Raw genomic sequence first — 24029 nt, forward strand, 5'->3', positions numbered from 1 at the left:
GACTGTTACGCAACTGGAGGTTATAGTAAAAAGAGCTGATGAGAAACTATTTTGAGTATGACTGACTAAATGTTAGAGAAGTGGTCAAATAAGAGCACAAAGTTCAATTGCCACAGTCTTCTCAGTTGAAGCCAACTCAGTGCTTTCAATGTTTTTTGTTGGATTTTGTTACGTTTGAACAGTGCCAGGCTAGCAGTTTTCCCCCGCTTCCACTCTTTATTCTAAGTAAGCTTGGGCGATTGGACGAATATATTGGAGATTACCCATCAACATTTGTTTTGGGATCAATTATTGTGATTTTTTTATTTTCCAACTGTTTGTTGGAACAGTGGAAAGACTGTCCAAGACAGTTTTGATGAGTTTTATTTTATTTTTTTGTTGAGTACAATGAATTAACAAAGCAATTAAATGCATCTTAGTTTGGTAAAGGATAGCAACTTGGATTCAGAAGATGTTGGTTGCATTTTTCTGTCTAATAAGGAAAATAAGTGTTTCCTTTTTGAACATTTTGTGAGTTTATTTTGTATATTTAATGAATGTAGCCAACTTGCCACTCACACACGTCCCAGCTGAAAATCACCAACAGCCTCGAACAGGAAGAAGACAAGCTAAGATGGCTGGATCAGTTCCTTCAACTTTTCAGCTGCAGATCGAAGCTGCAATAAACCTATATTGGACTTCTTAACTTGAATCACTCAAGCGGTGTCCAACTCAAAGTAAATTATGTCAAGAAATGTGAGATTCCAGATGTTTGATGGGGTGTTTTCACCTTGTTGCAGCCAATGCCTTGGCTGCAGTAAGGCCAGCAAGAGTAAGTCTTTTCTGGCAGCTGAGATAAAGCGTTAAGGAGTAAAGCAGGAGCAGATACGATATGCACTGAGAATGTACCTCAAGGGAGCACAGGGTAAATCGGGAATCAGCAAGGAGACCCATCAAGTTCACCTCTCTGGGAATCGGGTAAACTGTATGAGCATAGTTCAGGATAATTTGTTGGTGATCAGGTCTAAATTGTGGACATCTTTTCTCCAAAGCTTGTCAAAGAGAAGGTCAATGTAAGAAGACTCAAGTAAGTCACCAAAAACTGCAGACAAAGCCTCTTGAGTTCGTGAAATGGGTGTTGTTCTAATGGCTGATCCCACAGGAACCCACAAGCCCTAGGGGCTTGTAAATTGTAAATAAAAGTCATCCATGGCCCACAATTTCTTAAAAGTTACCATCAGCACAAAATGTGGCAGAGGTGGTGTGTTTCCTGAAAGGAGGGCAACAACAACTGAGATTATCGGCTGAGTGGAGTCTTAATGAAGGGCATGAAAATCCACATCATCATCAAATCTGTTTTACAAGCTCTGACATTTTCTATTCCATCAAAACTAGGTCAGCTATTCTGTTAACTAATTCACAGCAGCATCCACACCCTCCCTGCCCCCCTTTTCATTCACCAATAATGATTTAAAAAAAAAAAAAGAGCAATAAAAAAAAAATCAGCGTCAGGTCAAAACCTCATTAGCAGGTGAAGAAGCCATCAACTTGTAAGTGGAAAATCAATTATTCAATCGATGGAAATACCACTCGCTAACAAGCACACTGATGACTGGGTTGTTATGATGACCAATCTCTGTGTAAGAGCGTTAGCAGGGCAGCACAGCAAACCACCTCAGGCTGAGACGGAGGAGGTGTGGCTAAACGCTTTCTCTCTGATGTACAGTACAACTCTCGGTCACTGAGTCGCTTCTTTTCCTTCTTCTGCTTTGATTCTCTTTTACTCTTTCCATTTCACAGATAGAGAAGACGGATTAAATGACTAAACCAGTGTTTCCACTGATGATCGATACCCAGAGGCCAGTGGCGAGATCAGTGAGGCCGGATCACGGTGGCCTCTATCTAAGCGGAGCTGATTGCCCTCCTTCACACTGGCTGCATGAAACATCACCAGGTTGTGCTGAAGGGAGAGAAGAAGACACAAGTGGGCAGAGATGCAATCAACCCAAACAACTCCTCTGCAGCTCCTGGAACACACACATACAGTACACATCGCTCTCCCGGCTATTATACAACACACATTACGTAATTCAAAAAATTTGTGACTATGTGAAATAGACTTTTGAGACGCCCTCCCTCGTAAACACCCACTCAGCTCTGTGAAAGCAGGACCAGCGGAGGGAACAGGTACACACTCGAGCTGGCACCCCCGCCGGATCAACACATTTTGTGATTCTGCCAGGGACGTTTAGTAAGAAAAATAAAAAAGATCGCTAAGATGAATTCAGCACGACACACCAGTTATGCAACAGGCTGCTTCAAGCGAAGCAATGAACTTGTCATCTGAGAAACAGTAAAAGCTGCAATGTTGTTCTCCAAGGTTATTTTAAATTGTACATTTCAGTGGTTAAGTCATAGCGGAGCATTTTTCAAACTGCTAAACTGCTTAAGTTTTGAATAACAACACAAGAGTGCAGAAATTGCTTGATCAGTATGCCTCACTGGATGCTGCTATTTAAAGTGGGACTGTACTGTGTAAGGTAGTTTTTGACAGTTGTTGTATGAGATACAGTAGATGCCGGTATAAGAAGCTGCACAATGTACTGCTGTGGACAGGGTCAGCAACAAAACGGAATTTAGCCACTTAAAAAAGGCCCACCTGAAAAAAGTTAGTTCAAGTGCAGGACTCAACAATAAGGACTGCTTGCTTGCAAGTAAAAAACACGACAGGCTTATAAATCTGGCAACTCACTTACCTGATGGGGCAAGTGGTAAAAAAGAATTAAAGTATTTAACTATTTTGATAATCAATTAATCATTTAAGTAATTTTTCATGCAAAGAGCAGAAAACAGTGTTTTCAGCCTCTCAAATATGGAGATTTCCCACTTTTTCTGTTCATTATCATATTAAACTGAATAACTTTGGATTTTGGATTGACAAAACCAAACATTTTCTGAGCTTTTTCAACATTACAGCCCAAATTTAAATATGACAAATAACACTCTCTCACTCAACCCAACTCCACTGGCAAAATCTGTAATTTTACCTTGCTGTTTAGGCATTGCTGGTTTACCACTGCCTTGCTTTTTGTTTGTTTTTATTATCATGTGACTTCTGTATTTTAAAAGGTTAGTTTGGATACACCGAAGTCACACAGTCTGCTTTCCGGCACCAAAACTGGATTTGGTGAGGCCATAAACCTCATCTTATGCACAGCTGACAAGTTCAAAACATCCTTGCCAGGAGTCTGCAGGGATTTAAGAAACACTTCCTCCACGTGAAAACAATTACGTCATCGCCAGCCTAATTTGTGGTGGCAAAAGGGGCCCAATACTGAGGTCCCAGGCTAGAAATTCAAGAAGACAATAATAAGAGCTTTGTTTTTATCGGTGAAAAAGTAATAAACCATACTTAGAAACCACCTTAGAACCATTATCATTACATCATTGTAACTCATTCCAGTATATCTGCAAGTGAGGAATGTGTTGTTTCATTAGTGAAGACAAACACCTGTCAGGAGGGCAGCTGTCAGTCTGTGTGCACATTTGTGAAGCAGAAGTGGCAAAGAACTGCATGTGTCCACATATTAACACCACAAAACCTGAGTTAATAAAAACTCAGTTTTTGACTTTGAAGAGTGGGAGGTGTTTCAGATATTTAGTGATCAAAACATAAAAAACAAATTAGATAAGAGCCTCTGCCATTAGTGCACCAGCCAGCTCAGAGTTCACGCATTTTGCACAGTCCGAACAGGAAATGGGCAGTTTCTCCTCCCTTGCCCTGGGACAGGAAGTCATAAAGCAGGATCAAATGCCTGGCACTGCTCACCGACCTGCCATATGAACAGCATAATGTCATGGGAAGTCATAGACCCAACAACAACTCAAAGCCTCTGCAATAACCCAAGTTATTAACACTTGATCCACTGAAGGTAGCTGGGGCTTTGCAGAGTGTACATTCTGTACATGAAGCTAAAAGTTATTAACATAGATCAGTCATCTTGGTATAACACTACCTAACTGGTTGCTTGTGCATTTGGATTAAACATGGAGAGGCTGTGTAATACTCTGATAAGTGGAGTGGATGTTATATGGAAAGGCCATCAGGACTTGCTGAACTGTGAAGAGAGGGGAACACAAAAGCACATACAGCAGGTTTGATTCAAGACCTGAAACTACTGACCCAAACAGCTTGATAGAAAAGACAAAACAAAAAGAGCCAAAAAATAGTACAACTAAGTATTTAACCAGTAATTCTCCAAGATTAATTGGTTTTAGAAAGGGAAATCATTTAACTAAAATTTATAAATCTCACTTTTCCTCGACAATAGCTGTCACGCGCTTAACGGATGTTTATTTGCTGATCCACTATGCCTCTATCTTTAGATATAAATCTGGACGTCATGGATCACATCTCCACCATTGTACATCAGCTCATGCTTACATTAGGGTAAAGGGTCACAGTCAAGATAAGATTACAAGCTAAAAGCTCTATTTTAGGGATCTTACGTTCACTTTAAATCTCCCTACAAGCCTGAGAATAAAACTATTAGTAAGTGTATTACCCTCAGCCAGCAGTTTTCATGTCCACTCCTTTTTTTCCTCTGTCTAGCAGGCAAATTCATTATGTGTGTTTGTGGCTGGGGGCTTTCTCTCTTGACTCACCCATGAACGCTGTAAGATCACTACAGGAGCCGAGCAGATGCCTCTGCAACACTCTAACATGCAAAAAGTGCATGCAGAAACCCAAAAATAACAGCTGCACTACCTCAAGCTACTGATTAAGAGTCAGCTGCTGTTTCATCTTCATATGGTGCGGATGAAACACAAGCTAAGCACTAGGTATCAAGCAAAGATTTAATTTAATTAATTAACTAGCTTAATAAACTCTCATCTTCATCAAAACGAGTCATTAGAGATGAACACTCTTCCTTGAAACTAGCAGAATCATACCTTGATGAGCGTAGGAGCTATTGGGGCTTTAGGGGCCAACAGAGCGTACAGTACTGAGACAGATCTGACAGCTTACTGAGGCATACACACACAGATTTATACTGTAGGTGCTTCAACAAAGGGCTCAAGGACAAGGAGTACCCTAGGAATGAGTACACGGATGCACAAACACACCCACAGCTCTTGGCGGACAGCAGGGGCGAGGCTCATCTTTCAAAAATCACAGGAATTTTCAACAGGGATGTCAATGAACAATAAAATGAAAACGTGACTGGAAAGTACTGACGGACAATATCAGAACCTCATTTGACCAATGATGGTCAAACCATTTGCTGTTTTTCTGCTGTTTCTCCCATCTTGTTGGCAAAGGCCACTTCACTGCCTGAGCATCATTAGATCTGAGCTAGGGATGTCACGAGAACCAATAATTCGGTACCAAGTCAATGCCAAAATTCTGAAGATGTGATGGTTTTTCTGCTTCTACACTGCCGTGCGGTACTGGGGATGCAATTGTTCTAGACCTGACAGGGACACAGGGACAGCATATATGCCTACAACTATTCTAGGCTGCGGTTAAATGCCAAAGGAACGGGAAGAATGCCATGTTGCAGATGGTGACAAGAGCAGCTGCAGCGACAGCTACACCTCAGCTCACTGAAAAGAAACACAGAGTCGTGTATGGAAGCACTTTGTGTTTGAGGTGGATCATCAGAGATAAATAATAATTTTGCAAAAAATAACATGCAAATAGTGCCACTAAACTTTTCAGATGAAAGGAGTAAAAATGTAACGTTACCAGAATTGCAACAATTAGTTAATTAATTGTCATCTAATATATTAATCACCAGTTATTTCAATGATTGATTAATGGTTTTGAGTAAAAGTAAAAAAGACAGTAAACTTATATATCTTATATATCCCTTAGGATGTGATCTTGGGCTTTTGTAAACAATGATCAGATGGTTCATGTTACCATAACATTAACAACACATCTAAAGTGTTCTTCTTTCTACCCTGAAATACATCATTTTTGGACAGCGGGCACTGCTCTGTAGCCAACTATGTTCCACCATGTTTGCGGTGGCTAAATGCTAAAGGCTGCTGTATTAAGGTCAACATAATGTAACCATAGCAAGTAGTAGCAGGCTACTGTCCTGACTCCTTACTGTTCAGTCTGTCATCTCTCATCAAAAGCAAAAAGAAATTTCCAGACTAATGGCCAATCACAATGTCAATGTAAATTTAAACTACTGCTTACACTCTGAATTCAGCTTATATTCAGCTTTTGCATTTCATTACTCAATCAGTCTTTTGCCCTCGAAGCTCAGAGGAGTTTTTATTTCAAGTAGCAAAGAAATTTTTTGAATTCTGTTATTGTTTTAGATTTTTTCCATTGGTATCATATTAGGTAATTAGAATTGTGTAATTTCATTGGTATTGATATCAACCACTGATTTTCATCACCTCTGCTGATACAAAATGTTCCTTGGATCATGGATGTTTTACAAAAGCTTCTCCTGAAGTTGGAAAATGTGAAACCAGGATGTCAGTAATCCAGGCTCTGACATACTATACGACTGGATTCTTATGGACGCTTCTGGAGAAAACGTTTAGAGTGAAACGTTACACAGTAGACAGGATGTAGTTGGAAAGTGTGGTGTACAGGGGGTATTTGTTCTTCTAAAATGTTTGACCAAGATACTGGATTCCTACAAGCTTTACAGATACTGCTTAATAGCTGACCCTGACCATCTGATTTCTACAAAGTTCAGCCATGCTAAACGTGTGTCTACTTGAGATACTACACTGCAACGCACTTTGAATTAAAGCCACAATTGAGCATAAAACACAAAGCCAGCAATTGTAATTCCATGTATTCCTGGTGCCGACCACTGCTCCACTGTCCTCCCCACCATATCTCCGCTTCTTAGGAGAAACCAAACCTCATGCAGACCTCGCTGCAGATCAACCATCCTGCATAATGAGGTGCAGAACCACAGTGGGCAAATGCTTGCTCAATCTCAGACCCCAGCTATGGCCATATGGAAAGCATCGAAGTTCCAGCACAATCATCACATCTAAACAAACAGCTGAGGAGAGCATTTTAACAAAGTGGCATTTGAGTAAACGCTACAGCTCCATAACTGTCCGACCCGATCTACAGCTTCCCCCGGGGTAGTGTGTGGGGTTCAAAACAAAAGCAGCCCAGAGCAATCATCAGCTACAGATGGATATCCATCACATCTTAGACCCGTAGGAACAGCTCTGGTCCCACGACCGGCCACTTGAAAGACAGAGCGGGCTCTACATGCTGGGACGCAGTGTGTTGCTGAGGATCATTTACTTTAATATGGGATGAAAGGCTGCCAACAACAAGAAGAAGGAAAGGGAGAGGGAGAAAGCATTCTGGTCTCGCTGGGTTTTTGGGGATAAAAAAGACAGTTGCATCTGCTGGTCAGAGACTTGGTTCTGGCAGTGATTGAAATCTGATTAAGAAAGAAAAGAAGGCAGAGAGACAGTGATGGGTGTCTCTGTAGAGCCGTTTACCAAGGAAAACGGAGAGGAATATGTGGAAGAGAGAAAGAAGTCTGCTCTAAATGAATAGTTTGACATTTATGGAAATACACTTATTCAATTTCTTGTAGAAATTTAGATGAGAAAATCAATTCTACTCTGATATTATTCCATTAAATATAAGGCTATAGACAGTAGCTGGCCAGCTTAGTTCAGCAGAAGACTACAGAAAGTCACAATGTCTGGTAATGAAAACAAGATATGCACATTAAACAAGATATGCCATTTTTACACTTAGGTTTATGTACAAATGAAACAAACAAGATACAACAGGTTAATGAGGTAGATTTAGAAGTGGTGGTAGGCAGATTTTGTTAGTTTTGGACAGAGCCAGTTTAGCTGTTTCCATGTTTCCACACTTTATGCTAATCTTCTCATCTACCTCTTAAAAAAAAGAGTGAGTAAGTAAATTTCCAGAAATGTCTTCGGTAAAAAAAACTCAACGTGGTTAGGGTCACGGAAGACAATGCTTTCAATGCAATGGATGCTGGATTATAAAAAATACCTAGCAGAACTAAGACTGTCTCAGTAGTCTGAGGAAGAGCCTGGAACTCTAAACGCAAATAAACTTATTTTAAATGGGAGTTTTTAAGGAGACATTTGTTGCCATGGTTGCATTAATAAACAACTGTCCTCATGGTCAAAAGAAACCAACGTGGACTGTCAGTTGAGGATGAAGATCCTCTAATGATAAAATTTGCCACACATACTCCAACAGACCTTCACACACTCAAAGAAAATATAATACTGGCTTTCTCTTTTGCTCCTGATGGTCAAGACTCACAAATACTTAGTCAATACAGGGCTTTGTTCACACGGCATTTAGTAAAAAAAATATGGGGGGAAAAAATTTGAAATTTGCTATGCTATACTTTATAGCAGTATAGCCATAAACCACGGTTGTCCCAATTCACATGAAGCGATACAACTTGAGAGTATGTATTTGATAAATTTAATATCATATATTTTAAATACCAAAAGGACAGAGCAGAAACAGGGAGTATCTCCAGGCACAAGGACACTCCTCCATTGACCACACAGGGATTTCTCCCAGAACCACAGCCGAGGTGAACCCCCAACAATCCATGGACTGAGCCTCGCCGTGCACTGGCAGGCAGAGCCAAGCATGAAATGAGCTTTGCCCCTCAGAGTCAGACTGGGCCCGTGATGAGAGGGATGAGGTGAATCTCTCCCCCAATGTCATCTGTTGTCTATAAATCCACAGCTTGAGAGCAGCCAAGGAAAGTGTGAATGTGAAGTTTAAATGCGATTTAGAAGGAAAGATAACTGCCCTGGACCAAGGAAAAAAAAATTTAATTTGGCCTGCCACAGCATACAAACAAAGAAAAACTGTTGTTACAGAGAGACCACCAAAGAGGGAACACAGGGTAACTCATACGAAGGAGTGATTTGATATTAAATTAAATATGTTGCAGTGTGGTCTGCTAGTAGTCGTTCCTGCCACTGAAAACCGAAGATGCATTAGCCCACTGTTTTTAGTTACAATCTGATTCTGATATCAGAATTTGGATATCTGCCAACCAATACTATATAGATACAAGGCGCTCTTTTTTCTTGATGTTTTTTTATTATCATTATTATTATTATTATTATTATTATTAGTAGTAGTAGTAGTAGTAGTAGTAGTAGTAGTAGTAGTATTAAGATAACATGAGGCTGAAATGTAACATTAGCCTGGAAAGCTTGAGTAGTTTGTGTAATGTAACTTATGGAATGCATTGCTGAGAGTTCAAGTTTGCTAGTTTGCTAGTTGATCCAAAATGCAAATCTCACTGTTTGTTACTATTTATAATGTGTTGTTATAATGTATCATAATGTGTTCAGAACATGGTTTATGTTGATGTTTTTTGTGCTTGTTTCACAATAATTTGTAATGCTTTCCCCTTTTATTACATGCTAATTTGGAGTAGAAGTTAAAAGAGCTATTCAAGTTCTCAATTCCACACTGCTTTGCATGGTGTATATAAACTGAAAATATGACAATTATGACATTGTTGAACTGGCATTGTGGGATTTAGATTGGAATGTGGATCAGTGTTGCAAGTCCAATTAATGCCTTACACCAATATAGGGCTCTGATGCCAATATTGGACCGGATCAGTCCCAGCTCTAACGAAAACTGGATAAGAGTTGATTGTTTTACACACAGCTGGGTGAAAAAGGCAGCGAGAAGTTGGGGGTGTTAACAAAAGTCTACTTGTCATCATTAATAACCACCTTTCTGTATTCTTGTCTCCAACTGTGGAGCCTCTGCCTTATCAAGTTTAACCCTCTGCAGCTACTAAGCAGCAGAAACAGTAAGAGGCTGGGAAACTTAATCACAACAAGTTAACTGATCCTCATTGGTCAAAACTGAGAAAAAAAGCTCCTTCTGGCTAGACTGAAAGGCTCTTATCACCTCTCATGGTTTTATCTGAGCACAGAATTGACGGCCTCTGTGTTCAAATATGACACTCTTTGTATTAGCTGACCTCCCCCTCTTCAGACTGTTTCCAATTATTTCTGAACCCAGACTCTTCCACAAGACAAAAGGGTGGTAGGAAATGCGTGGAGAGATTCACGGCGTCTCTCTGGAGAGCATTTCATTTCTCAGGCTGTGATGAGCTCCTTTGTTCTCGCTTTAACTCTCAGCATCACATAATTGGCCACCATCTGGGGATCTCATTCCTATTGTCCTCCTCCATCTCTTTCTCTTCTGCTTCTCTCTGTCCAGGCTACTCCACATGTTCTGCATATGTATGTTCATGGTAGGAAATCATACATCTGTTGTCAATCCCTTACACTTCCCTTAAACATTATGTAATGTCATAATGAGGACCAATTACAAAACGAGCATGCCCTTGACATCTCCGAGGTTCATTGGAGAGCAATGTGTATTTTCTGCAGACAGATAGGGATAAATGGGATGCTGAGCGGAAAAAGAGACAGAGATGTGAAGGAGGTCGCACAGACATCCATTTGCCTTTAAATGGCTTTTTTATATTCTCACTTTATTCTCTCAGAGGGTCCACAGTCATCCAACAGCTACAGCAAAGCTTTTCTGCTTTGCTCTTCCTACACGGTTCACAGTTCACTCTTTATCCTCGGCTGAATCAAAAGTCTGTCCAACGCCTCCGACTTGTAACGAGTCCAGCAGCTGAGATTTTAACCAGTTCTGGCATTTTTTACTCCTAACTGGTTTAATTTAGAATTCAGTAAGATTTTGTTTATCACCTTCAAAGCTGCAATTCATAATGTTTCATAAGCAGTTTGGCTCAATGGATGGTAATGTGGGTCTGTTGGTCAGTCCATGACTTCAGTCCAGTCTGAAATATCTCAACAACCATTGAATAGTTGGCCATGACTGTTCTGGCTCAGATGTTCATTACTCCCACAAGATAAATGTGAATAACTTTGGTGTTTTTTAGTTTGTCCGACAGAGGGTATGCACTGATGTTACTTTGCCCCCTCAGTCTAAGTGGCAAAACATCCTGCAATATGACTTCCTTTATGATTTTCTGCTTAAGTTAAAGGCAGTATGACTCCACAGTGATCCTTAAAACTTAGCACAGACACAGCGGCCTATGAACACGATATTTTACCAGGAATCAAGTTTCCTGATATTTATATAGAGAAAAAGGTATACAAACTCCTCAATCATACCTGACAAACTCAGTGACTGAGAAGACTAGGACACATTGCAATGCTAAGCTGCTCCGATGCATTTCTATCACTGTGGATTTGACACTGTTGTTTTGTATTGTTACAAATGACACAAAAGGCACTTTGGAATCTGGCCAGAGCATCTGGACTGAGAAGCATCTGTAGAAATCCAACTGGAATCACACTTCAAACTACCTCTAAATGTGGCTTGGATTGACAAAATCACATTTCATGTGTTTTTTTGTTTTTTTTTGTTTTGTTTTTTTAGCTCTCCAGACTGTCTAGAATCAATCTGGGTATGCCAAAAAAATGGAATTGGGCCGGCAGCCTGAAAAAGGAAAAAAATGGAATAAGGAATACAACATACCAACATTTGATTTTGTTGTTTTCCTCCTTATTCTCTACAAGAAGACAGCATTTTAACAACACATTACAATTCCTCATTTTTGACTTTTCCTCCCAGCCTAGAACATCTTATTCCAAGAAAAACTCAACAAAAGCATCAAGCTGGATGACAAATGTTGATCAAATGTGTCTGTTTTGTCTTCACACTCACACATAAACTAGATTTGACAGGTCTGGGGCTTTTCCTATTCTACTCGCAGTGAGGAAAAAAGTGGGTATCTGCACGTTTGCATGATCTAAGAATGCTTACAGGAGTGCGTGTAGTTATTTAGGGCATGCATATCCCATGTGGCATGGGAGTGGATGTTTTAAGTGGGAACAAAGGGCTGTCTAAGTGAGGGTTTGTGACGGAGGAGCTTCTTTGTGGGAAGATGACAAGGAAAGACTAAAAATCCATCAAAAAGCTGCTATCAGCTCCACTGATCAAGGATCGTTTGATGAGGAAGTCGGCTTAATTGGGACTCATCAATAAAAAAGTACCATATGCTCAAACACAGGCAGACTAAGAGGGATGAGGCTCATTAAAAAACATGGTGAAGGGAAAAATATAGGGAACATAAAGAATAAAATAAGAGGGTTTGGGAGAAAAGAGCAATGAGGGCTTGTATGAGCTTTTGTTGCTCAATGAATGTACACACTCCATCCATCTACAACCCCCACCCCAACACACACAAACACACACATAGCCAGACAAAGGAGACACACGCTAATAAACACCAGGTTATTTTGCAGACTGAAGTTATTGATATCATTTACAATGCATTAGCCCGTCTCCCAAATGTGTGTGTATGTGAGTATGATCTGTCCCCAGGGGAGCAGGACACACACAGCAGAGTCCCATCTGTCAATATTGTTGACAGCTGTGTGTGTGTGTGTGTGTGTGTGTGTGTGTGTGTGTGTGTGTGTGTGTGTGTGTGTATGTATGTATGTATGGCTGCAGGGGGTATGTAGGGTGGAAACATGACAGATCACAGCCCTAAATGACAGGGGGCAAAAACAAAATAGATGACACCATCTATTAGACACTAATTCATATTAATACCTACACACTGAAGCATGAACACACAAATACACAGACACACACATACACCCTAAATCCCACAGTCACTGAGCTCCATGTTCAAAACAAATACTACATGAAACACCACCACCCTGCACCCCCAGAGGCAAGACATTTTTAACAGAAATTACAAGGGAAAAAAAACAATCACTTGGGAGTTCTGGGCACAGTTTCCATGAAAACCAAAAGAAAGCAAAAAAAAAAAAAAAAGTTGTTCCTGTCAGTGTTAATAATCTGCCACGCTCAAACAGTTTTGTTTAGATGACTGTTAAATATAAAGAATCCAAAAAATCTTGACTTTGGGCTTATTTTGTTGCCAATTTCACCATCTGCTAAAAAATTCTTCACTTGAAAACCGTGTTAAAGTACTGCAGTTTTAAACAAAGCAAACGACACTAAAGATTCTGCTGCACTTCATATTCTGTACTGTTCACTTGTTCTTCCATATTTTGTATACTGCACAGGATACTGCATGTATATTACAAATACTAAACCTTTGTAAGTATTTCATAAAACAGCAATAAAGCTCATAAATATCGTGAATGCAAGAGAACACACCAGACTATTTTTAAGTCGTGTTGAAATTCAAAGATATAGTGGATTTAAAAATGTTATTAGTCAAAAGCCAAAAATAGACAATTGCCTGAAAATCTACATCAAGTCTTTATATAAAGATTAAATGCCAAGGATCATGGAAGGAAATTAGATTTAAAAAGCCTGTATATCAGTGTATTGAGCAGGATTCTCTGGGCAATGACTTAAAATGTTGCTCAAATATTTTTCAATTTAAGGTGCAAATACGTAATTACACATTCAAAAATGAGTACAGCAATACAAGTAGTGGGCTTGAGCCACAGCCTGTATATTAAATAGAAAGATCTATTTAATATATGATCTATGGTTGAAGCGAGTTGTTTCCCCTGACCCCCTCTTCCTCCTCAGACTCCGGCAGGCTGCAGAAACATAAGACACGCGCAAGACAAGCATAAAATTGTAATTTGACAATAACAAGCGGCAACGAGACGTACACTGTAAGTTGATCAGCTGTTTAGAGCTGTCAGTTCTCTGTTGATGTAAAGCTTAGCTCATCTACTTCAGTCACTGCCTGCCTTCTGCCTGCCAGAAACCATCAACATGTTGCTTAATTTCACAGTTACAAACATCTAGTCCCTCTAAAAGATTATTAATGATTTCTTATGACTCATAAACAGACACTTACTCATTGGGCAAACATTCAGCATTAATTTGAATTCTAATTAAAGTGAAACAGGCAAACAATAACGGTCATTCTGACCTGGAACGTAAATTTCAAACAAGTGTTCTTGTCAGGGGAGCAAGTACTTCAACTGAGCACATGATGACATATCATGGTCAATTCATGACTCATTACAGTCAATATATTACAGATTTCTCATCAAAGAAAATTCATAAGGAAAAAATAATGGGATGTTGTATTTATGTTAAGATGACTGTCATCAACTGTGTTTAAGTATGGTTGAAGTTTTTTATGTCAGTCAGTTTGAGTAATGTATTGTTGTGATCTGCGAAAGGAAAAATCTACCTTATGTTACCATAAAGAAATGGGAAGGTAATGTATGAATTTTTGCTGCTTTTTTTTCAGTCATGGACTGTGTGTAAGTAGTTTGTTTACTACTTTACTGTAAAAACAAAAAAAAAAACAAAAAAGTAAACTAAACTGTTCATTGTACATACTGTATGCATTACTAAATGCACTCAACAGGCTATATTTCATTCTCATGACCGCCTGATGTTGGCAAGATGTTTGATCGAGTGCTAAGAGATTAGATCAGAGCTTGAGGCCGGCACTTTCCACGCTGGCTGAGTGCCACCGATCCACAAGCCTCACCACCAACTCTCCAGATGGCCAGCCTGCTATTAGCCCAAACAACGGCACTTTCAACAACAAACCCCTCACATGACATATAAATGTCAAACTTTGCATTTAATACTGCACGTAGAGGAAGGCGCTTGGCTCTTAAGTGGGAATGAGAGTGCAGATAGATGATCGCCCTCAAACTTTACAACCCCTCTGCACCCAGAGTTTTACAGTAACGCCAGCTAATGCGTGCACCCCTGTCCAGCTCCTCAGCTTCGGAGAGGGGGCTAAGAGCTGCCAGGAACAAACAGCTTCATCGGCCCTTTCTCTTTTTGCTCCTTATGCCCAACTTCTCTGGCTCCCATTATCTCCGGGAAGGCGTTCAAAACGATCGGGTTACTACTTACTGAACAACGCTAACACTGCTGCGCTCGCCCCGGAATACAAACTAATAAAAACAACCCCCAGCATTGTGCAGAAGGATGCGTAACAGATGATGGAAGGAGAAACAGAGGGGATAGAGAGGTTGAGGAGGTGTCCCTTTGCTGGAGACTTTCCTGGAGATGTTGCATGACTCATAAGAAATAATAAGATCATTAGATGTGGCTGCAGCAACGAACTATGCACAGGTCAGAACACCGCAGAGAACATACAGTTCCTCTATGAGATACACAATACTGTGGGGATATTCAGTACAGTACCACGTGGTGTTGACTCTCAGCTCATGGATATCAGTGCACTGAATGCTCTGAGACAAGGGTTTCCAAAGTTTGACACCGTGGGACACCCTCAGACAACTGTGCTCCTTCAACATCTCTGTAGCAGCCATTTATGTTTATTGTTGGCATGCAATTTTATCTTGTTTAGAAGTGTGGACAAGGGTGGCGGTCATTAAGGGTACAGGGTTGTACATGTAGAGGGCTTAGGTGACAGGAAGTAGTAGGGAGATAGAAAGCATACGGAAGACCTCACTTTAACTGGCAGAAACAGGAAAACCCAATAGGTTCACCTCTTTAAACAGCTACCTCAACAAACAACAAGCTAAACACATAATTTGGGGCACCTTGACTTTATATAAACAGACGTGCACACGGACAGCTCTGGACACCTCAGACACCTATTAATTTTATTTATACAACTCTCTGGAGTCTGCTTAAAGGATGTGTTCCATACAAAATAAAAGTATGCTGAATTAGCCATTAGAAGTTCATGTTTGCAGTGTACCCTTAGGTACATGGGTAACTATCACAGGGTTACTTTGATACTGATAAAAACTTATAAAAATGATGAATCTTGGGGAAATTATGGAGTTATAAGATGTTTTTTTTCCTATGATTTCTAAGTGGCTTTATAGATGTTTCTTCGTGATGGATATCAGTTGATGAAGCTAGTCACACTGCATCTAAAAATACGAGTATCAAGTCTGTGTGTTCAGATTTGGCTGAGCTATGACTCCATTAAGGGGTGGAGACTTTGATGCAAACTGCAGCAATCAGGCATTAAGGGTTTTAAAGTACCTTGATTGTCTCAATGAGGCGTGTGTCACAGCCACTGCTGCAGCTCCTAACTCCTGAATGTGATGATAAGACAGCCAAATTACAACAACTAACATCCTGTTGTTTTTAGAAGACCAACATGCATCTGTCAATTTGCTGTCACACTGATAACCTCTGCTCTAAGAAAACGTCAATCCAGAGCCTCGAGAAACAAGTTATCACATTTTCTCGAACCAGTCCTAAACACTGCGGCAGACTAAATGACTGAAGGTGCTGGTGGGTGTATGAAAGTCGACACATTCTTCCCATGATAAGACGAGAAATAAAAGTCCTAAGAGGTGAGCCCAGGGGAGGCTGGGATGGGTTACCAGATGAAAGCATAGCTGACGCTTGGTGATATGATGTGTTCCTGCTACACAGAGCACTGAGGCTTTTAACCTAAACAGTTACATAACTGGTCCTCTGAAGACAAGTACTGCAAGCTACAGCCGACACATGAGGGTCATTTGGGAGAACTTCAACAGCGCATGAGGCAGACCAGGAAACTGTTTGCACTTTCCATTCGTAACCAGCCCTGGACTTGGTGTCCCTTTATAGCAAGACTAAACACAGTCCTGGCAAGCAGAGATTTGTGAAGCATCACACTGGCATCTAGAATTACCGCCTTGCAGTTATATGCCTCCACCTGTAAAGTTGTAGTTAAAATTCATGTCTGTCTAGACTCATATATGTAGTGGATAATATGAGATATGATTTTAGTGAATAATTTCCAGTGAGAAATCTGCTGCTTATTTTTGCAGATGAAGACAGAAGAGTGTCAAAACAAAACAAGCGTTTTGCAGAACATAATGACATCACAGTAAATGCCTTTGACCTTTTCGCTTCATCATTTTATCCCATTAGACATGCATGTGAAATTTTGTCATAATCAATGAATTAATTCTTGAGTTATGGCCAAAAACACCTTGACCTTTGACCACCAAAATCGAATTGCTTCATCCATGAGTCAAAGTGGACATTTGCGCCAAGTTCGAAGAAATTCCCTCAAGACGTTCTTAAGATATCTTGTTCACAAGAATGGGACATACATGTGTAAAACCAGAAAACATAATGTCTCTGAACACAGCTGTCATCGGCACTGAGGCATAATTAAATGTTATCAGAAATTCCCAAAGCCTGATCCTGAAGACTTTGTAATTAAAAGATCTCCTCATTAGCGCATACAAACTACTCTACTGTTAACATCTGACAGCAAAAATAATAAAAGTTTCCAGCTATAATTGGGGTCATGAAATATGTACAAAAAGTTTGTTTAGCAATCGGTGATATCAGTGACAATGAGCCAAAGAAATCACACACTGGAGGGAGCTTTTCTTTAACTGGCAACTTTGGAAGCTGATACTGATCAATTTTCCAAATCGCCTGCTCAGAGACATTAAATAATCCATTTGTGTTGCCAGTTTGAGAGACAGGGAGAGTCCAGCCCCGACATTGTTGCCATTTAATGGAGGATTAGCAACGTGACCTCAGAGATCAGAGGTTATCTGCTCAGGGGACGTCAGGCGGGTGAAGGGCTGGAAATAAATGGTGGTATTTTCCCCTGTGGACAAGCAACTCAATCAAGCTAACATGAGTGTGCTACCATTCACTGCTCTTATGCTTTTCCTTCACTGTGTGTGCATGCGCTCACTGGTGGACATCACAAACAATGTACCTCCTGCACATGAAGGCAAACCATTTACAGAATACGGCACCAAACATCCTTCAGGTTTCCTTGATCACTATCAAAATAAAAAATCTCTGGCCTCAATCTCAACATCTTCTGATGACACAGGCGATCAACTTTCTCATTGGTAACAAAGTGAAGTAACAGCAGTGGGTAAAAAAAAAAAAAAAAAAAAAAAGAAAACTTCCAGCCCAATATGCCCATTTACGGTCAGTCAGTATTCCACAAGCTTGTTAAATAAATCAGAGGGTCTCCAGAGAGGAAAGCAAAACATTGAAGGCTCCTTCTAAACTCAGCTTGACCAGGAAAGCAAACAGCTCGGGTCCAAGTCAAAGTCTCCGTAGGTATGCACTCTGGACTGCGATGTCCCTCTGGCCAATTCTTTGTAAAAATGTAAATGAATAGGTTGCTTGGCTGGAATATCCATATGACATGAAGTATCTGCGTTATGTGACGAAACATCGGTCCCACCATGTCTCTAAACCATACATAAACACTGTGCGGTTACATGAAATCCTCTTTACTTAGGATTTCATTGTGCTTCAGTGAAAGCACACCAAAACATCAACCAGGGGCAGTGAGCATTCAACTTTGATGGTGACATTTTATGGTTTACAGATTACATATGCTTGCATTCAAAGCCTTAAGATGGTTTAGGGCAGGAAACAATGACCTTAGACTATGATGTAGATATACATCAACCAACCAACTGTACATCGGTTGATGTTCTACATTAAAATATCAGTGTATTTTTTCATTTTAACCACCACAGCCCTGGTATAGAAGCTCCCTTAACTGCTGACACTGTATCATTTTCAACTGACGCAAGGCCTTCAAATAATGATTACTTTCATTATTGATTCATCTGTCGATTATTTTCTTGATGTATCGATTAACTGTTTTCCTTATAAAATGTCGGAAAACAGTGGAACATATCCGTTATAATTTATGGCCCACAGTACAAAACCCAAAGGTATTCTGTTTATTATCATATCTGACAAAGAAAAGTACAAAATTTAAGAATCTGGAACCAGCAAACATTTGGCATTTTTACTTTAAAAATAACTAAAATGATGATTCAGTTATCCAAATAATTGCCAATTAATTTCATTTTGAACTACTAATTAATTCACCAGATAATTGTTGCAGCTCTGCACTGTTGATAAAATCAGCAGAGAGTTTCTCTTTCAGAACTGTCCACCTCTTTCTGTACCAAGTCCACACCCACGAAGCCCCTCTACTGTACACACTCACACACCCTTCCCACCCTCTCAGAGTCTGGGATAGAACATGCCATTCTCTCTCTCTCCATTTCTACCCCCCCATCTATTTTCCCCTTCTCACAGTGAACATGTGCTGTATTTATTTGCTTTTTTTTTTTGGCTGTTGTTGGCTAGAAGTGGACGTTCCCAGCAGCAGCAGCAGCAGTGTTTGTCTCTCTGACTGGCAGCCATAACAGAGAGGCTGGGTTTAACTGTCATGTAAGATACAATGCTGAACCACTGACGAACCTCTGTCTGTACCTTATGTGAAAAGATGGCAACCTTGAATGATTCCTGTTTTCCAGTGATGTTATACACTAATGAAAACATACTTATGAAAGTTAAATTTTCTGTCATATTCTGCCAGTAAAACTCCCTAAATATTTCACACTGGACCTTTAACAATTAGTCCACACACACAAGACAGAGTAGTTTTTAATCCTCTCTTAGGAATAAGTTTGATTATTTTCTTCTACACCACAGTCTGAATCAAACATTGACTTCTATCTCCATATAGTCAATACCATAATAATGTAATGGTAACTGTACTATAATAATAAAAAATACAACTTTGAAATCAGTCACTCTTCCTCTGGTGCCACAGGGTAAAATACACCCCACATCTGTCTGGTCTGTTCATTGCGACTCTGCATCAAGATTTTGGGAATTATTACTTTAAAAAGTAGCAGTGACAGTAAAACTGGATTTTATCCTATGAAGTTTGAATTGAGTCCATGGATCACATGTGATCCACATGGAGCACGGACCAGTGACGATCCGTTACACCTCTAATAAATATCCAAGCCTCAGGCCGATATGTTACTGGCCAGTAATGGAAAATTTATATTAGCATTTATTATTCTGAAATTACAGCTAATAAATATTTTATTTACTCTGAATTTCTGGGCAAAATGTGCCATAAAAGCCAAAGTATGTTTGTGATGCACTTTTCTAGAACAAATCAGTTAGAAGTGTTCTTTGTTTTTGTTTTAGTGTATGATGTCAGATTTGGTTCAGACACAGCTGTGGAATATTAAATCATCCTTTTCTGCTCAGTCTTAGCCTTTTTTACTGACAGCTGTGCATAAACTACAGGTTATAAGAAGGTTTTTTAAGTACAAAAATGTGAAATAATTGCTTTTCTTTTCAGTATCAGCCATGAGAAGCAAGAAATTATTGGTTATCGTATCGGGTGAGAAAAAGATTCACATAGTGCATTCCTATCATAGAAACATCCAAGGACATAATAAAAGCAAAACCAATGCCACATTAAGCTGCATGTAGATCTGATACAGCTGAAGAAGCATGCCTGTGTGCTGCACACTCACTCTTAACACTGAAGGACACAAACCATCAAACTGAATGACAAAACCATGAAAAGTGATGTTGACAAACAGGAAATGCTACAACAAATACGTTCTGGGTGTTTTTTTTCCATGCAAAGACTGCTTGAAAGATAAATGACAAGAACTTGGTTATGAGGAGAAACAACAAACACTGAAGAGCATAAGATTTATGAGATATTTTTGAGGTGCATCCTCTCTTTTAAAATGTAACGTTAACGTGAGTGATTCATGTCTGCCCCACTTTCTCTCTACGTTAGACGGGAGATTTGTATTCCCAGTGTGACTCCTCTCTGATACTGCTTTTACGATTGACTACAAATGTTATTCGACATGCAGCAGCAACAAACAAATCTGGAATGACTGAAATGATTTATATCTTCTGTAAGTTTGGAGAAGTAGAAAGTATCAGAAGCAGGTTCAGAAATAACTTGCTATAAGTTCACCTCTGGCACTGACACATGCATCACTTGAGCAAAACATGAGGGCACTACCTGATGATAAGAGCGACTGAAACCCTCAGAGCTGACCCAAAATTCATAAGGTTAAGTCGATCGATTACAGAGGAAACTACAACGGCAGCAATTGGACTGGATTGCGGAGAAAATGACAGGAGTCAAGCTTCACTTGACCAAACAGATTTTCCTAAGAGGCTGTGGAAAATTAGAAATACGACTCCTCTGGAGGCTGCTCAGCGAAACCTAAACAACGACGCAGAGTGGAGCACAGTGTTTTGCCTTGATAACAAGAAACCACAGATTCCATAGTGCAGGCAGGATCTAGTTAACAAGACTGAAAGAGATTTTTATAGGAACATTTCTCACAACATGACAGGGGAAATCCCCCTTAAATAAAGACTGTCGGACAATTAATCTAACCAGCATCATTAGAGGCCTCCGTGACAAAACCACTCTGCTGTGCGTAAAGGCGAGACAGCTAATTAAATTGAGTCACATGCTGGGAAATGTCCCCAAGAGGACACAGACGTCTCTCTTTGTATATGCTTGATTTCTGTCATGGCCTGTCAGCAGCAGGAAGACGATGTGGACGGAGCTCCCAGGGGTGAAAAGTGAAGCACAAGTGACATAAACTTGCTTTCTTTCTAATGGCCTGCAGGGGGCGACCCCTTTGGTTGCAAAGAGAAGTCCGATTTTTTTGAGTCTTATGAGAAAATAACCCTACTTCTCACCTGATGTATGACCTCAGTAAAGAGTTTCCTCACAGGTTTATGGGCTCAACAGCTAGTTTCAAGTCTAGTCTCCGGTTTCCAATGGAGCCTCCTGAAACTCAGACCGAACTGCACAATTAAGCTGATCAAATGGAGAAAAGCTGGTCACAAAAAACAAGATGGCAACCCCTATAATACCAGACTTGAGGCTTAGCAATAGGTATCTAGAAACCAATGGGTGACGTCACGGTGGCTCTGTCTACTAATTCTACTATCAATGGTAAGCAACTGTCCTCTTACCTGGACTTGCCCTTTCCCCATGATCTTGTCCACGATCTCGTTGTCGTCCTTGTTGAGCATGCTCTTGTCGTAGCACTTCTCGTAGCAGAGGATCCGCAGGTACTGGGAGCCCTCCAACTCGATCTCAAACTCCTGTTCAATGACACAGATGCAGCAAAGGAGAATCAAACATTTTGGTTTTGCACAGCGACACAAAATGGAGCTGAGAAGGAGATGTCTTTGGTGACTGACTTCGTTCCACTGTGGCTCCGTGGTGTCTCTGAAGACGCGGGTCTTGGCCTTGCTGACAAAGTATCCAAAGGAGTCCACTTCAAGGGTGCAGTATAGATCTATGAGAGAACACAGAAGGTTGGCAGATCCATCAAGAATACTGGAGCCTTGCAGACTGCTGAATAAACATTGAGGTTTCTTGACTGCTTTGTCATTATGACATGACACGTATAATCAAAAGATATCATAGTAATTGTGTTTCGGAAACATACTATGTATTGTGTTACATTGGAGTCAAATTGCATGTCTCAGATAATCACATTTTTATCATTGTAGTAAAGGCACAGCATTAGATCATTATAACAGCTATTAAAACAGACTTTTAGTGGGTAGTGACGTAATTTAACTGTATGGCGATAATGCTGAAGTTATATGTTAATACTGGATAATACTCACATAGGGCGGCAGCTAACAATTGTTCTCATTAACACATAATCTACCAGTTAGTTTCTTGATTAATGAGTTCATCGTGTGGTCTATAAAATGTCAGCAAATAGCTCAAAAAGCCCATCACTGGTTTCCAGAACCCATGGTGAGGTCTTAAAATGTCTTGTTTTATCCAACATACTTATCTGAGCTAATTTTCAGGTAGAAATGTTTGAGTTTTTAAAGAAGGTGACAGTCTGTGAGTATCTAATTCTGGTATCAGATTTGTAATCAATGCACATTTAAAAGAAGAAAAGGTTATGTTCAGTCAAAGTGAAATAGCCTTTTACATTGTCAATATTTTGTGGTTTGTCAGCTGACAAGACATCAATCTCCTGCCTGTGTACACAATCAGGACCAGCCAGCTCCCCTCCTCCTCCACTCTTTACATCCTCATACCGCAGCCGCTGCTCCCCTGGGATGAGCTCACACTCAGTTCTTACACGGAGCAATTAAGTCTGTTAATGTGTTTCTTTAAATGCTGCTGCGGTGGTTCCTGCAGACCTCGCTACCGCCTGTCTGTAAAGTGTCTATAGTACGTCCTTGCAGCCTGGACCTGGTCCCTGGGGTTAACCTCCATCTGACAGCATGATGGATGGATGTACTGCTCGACCTTTCACTGGGAGAGTCACCAAGATTGGGTGAAGACGAAGACGAAGGCGGGGGGGCCAGCTGGTTGAATCTCATATACATAAACACACACTTGCAGAGCATCACAAGTAACAGCATCAACAAAAACAACAGCCTGACCTGTGGCTTGGTTAATGTTATGGAGAGATACAAAGTGTACCACCTGGACCACCTGACTGGAGCAAACATTCACATATGTAGCCATATAACCATCCCTGGACTGTACAGTACACTGGAATGGCATTCCATCTGGTTTAATTCCTTCTTTGTTTGTTTTCTCAGCATCCTGAAAGGCTTGGGCATAATTACTCTCAATGAGGAAGAGATTAGAGGCGGTGGTACGAGGGAAGTTCAGTGGAGGGGAATTCAATGTGACCATCTGGGGGATATTTATGAAAAGAACCAGTTATGGTACACTTCCGCTACATACAGGGGCACAACAGCATTGTGGTTTGACATGTGACATCTCAAAAATATACAAACTACCTGTCACGTCACAGTCTGCTTCTGTAATGAAACAGGACGTCATTGTTCAGGTAGAAGAACTGAACCAGCTAATTTATACTGCACTTATACTCAACTTTTTTGAGACTGAACTGTGGTTGAGTTTAAACCTCTGGTCACACTTCATAATGAACATAATTAATAAATGGTAAATGTATTGTTAATTTAACTGCAAACAAACAAAGAAATAATAATTATGTTCACAAATTGTTAGCAATGCTATAATCTAACCCTGGGGTCTCTAGCATATCTACAATTAGCTGTGTTAGCTTCAAACTCTACACTACTGCCAATAGTTTATGAGTAGTTTATGGGTAGGCCTATGTCTGAGTCTCTTGCTTATGAAGTTATGAAATGATTCTTGTGGCTCTCCAGAGTGTCAGTAGGCCACACTTGGGATAACAATACAGCTAACTGGCCAACATTTTTAAAT

General features: G+C 40.2%; 1 protein-coding gene across 4 annotated transcripts in view; it reads right to left on the reverse strand.

The window, feature by feature from the left end:
* Nucleotides 1-24029, reverse strand: part of abr (ABR activator of RhoGEF and GTPase) — a 186086-nt gene that overhangs the window by 31578 nt on the left and 130479 nt on the right. For all 4 annotated transcript variants that reach the window (XM_084730804.1, XM_084730805.1, XM_084730808.1 and 1 more), the window contains exons 15-16: nucleotides 21998-22095; nucleotides 21767-21898 (exon numbers count right to left, since the gene is read on the reverse strand). In XM_084730804.1, the coding sequence (XP_084586930.1) occupies nucleotides 21767-21898; nucleotides 21998-22095 (230 nt within the window). The remainder of the gene's footprint in view (nucleotides 1-21766; nucleotides 21899-21997; nucleotides 22096-24029) is intronic.

The sequence above is a fragment of the Lutjanus erythropterus genome, chromosome 11 (genome assembly GCF_056507025.1).
Source record: "Lutjanus erythropterus isolate fLutEry1 chromosome 11, fLutEry1.hap2, whole genome shotgun sequence".
Classification (NCBI taxonomy): domain Eukaryota; kingdom Metazoa; phylum Chordata; class Actinopteri; order Lutjaniformes; family Lutjanidae; genus Lutjanus; species Lutjanus erythropterus.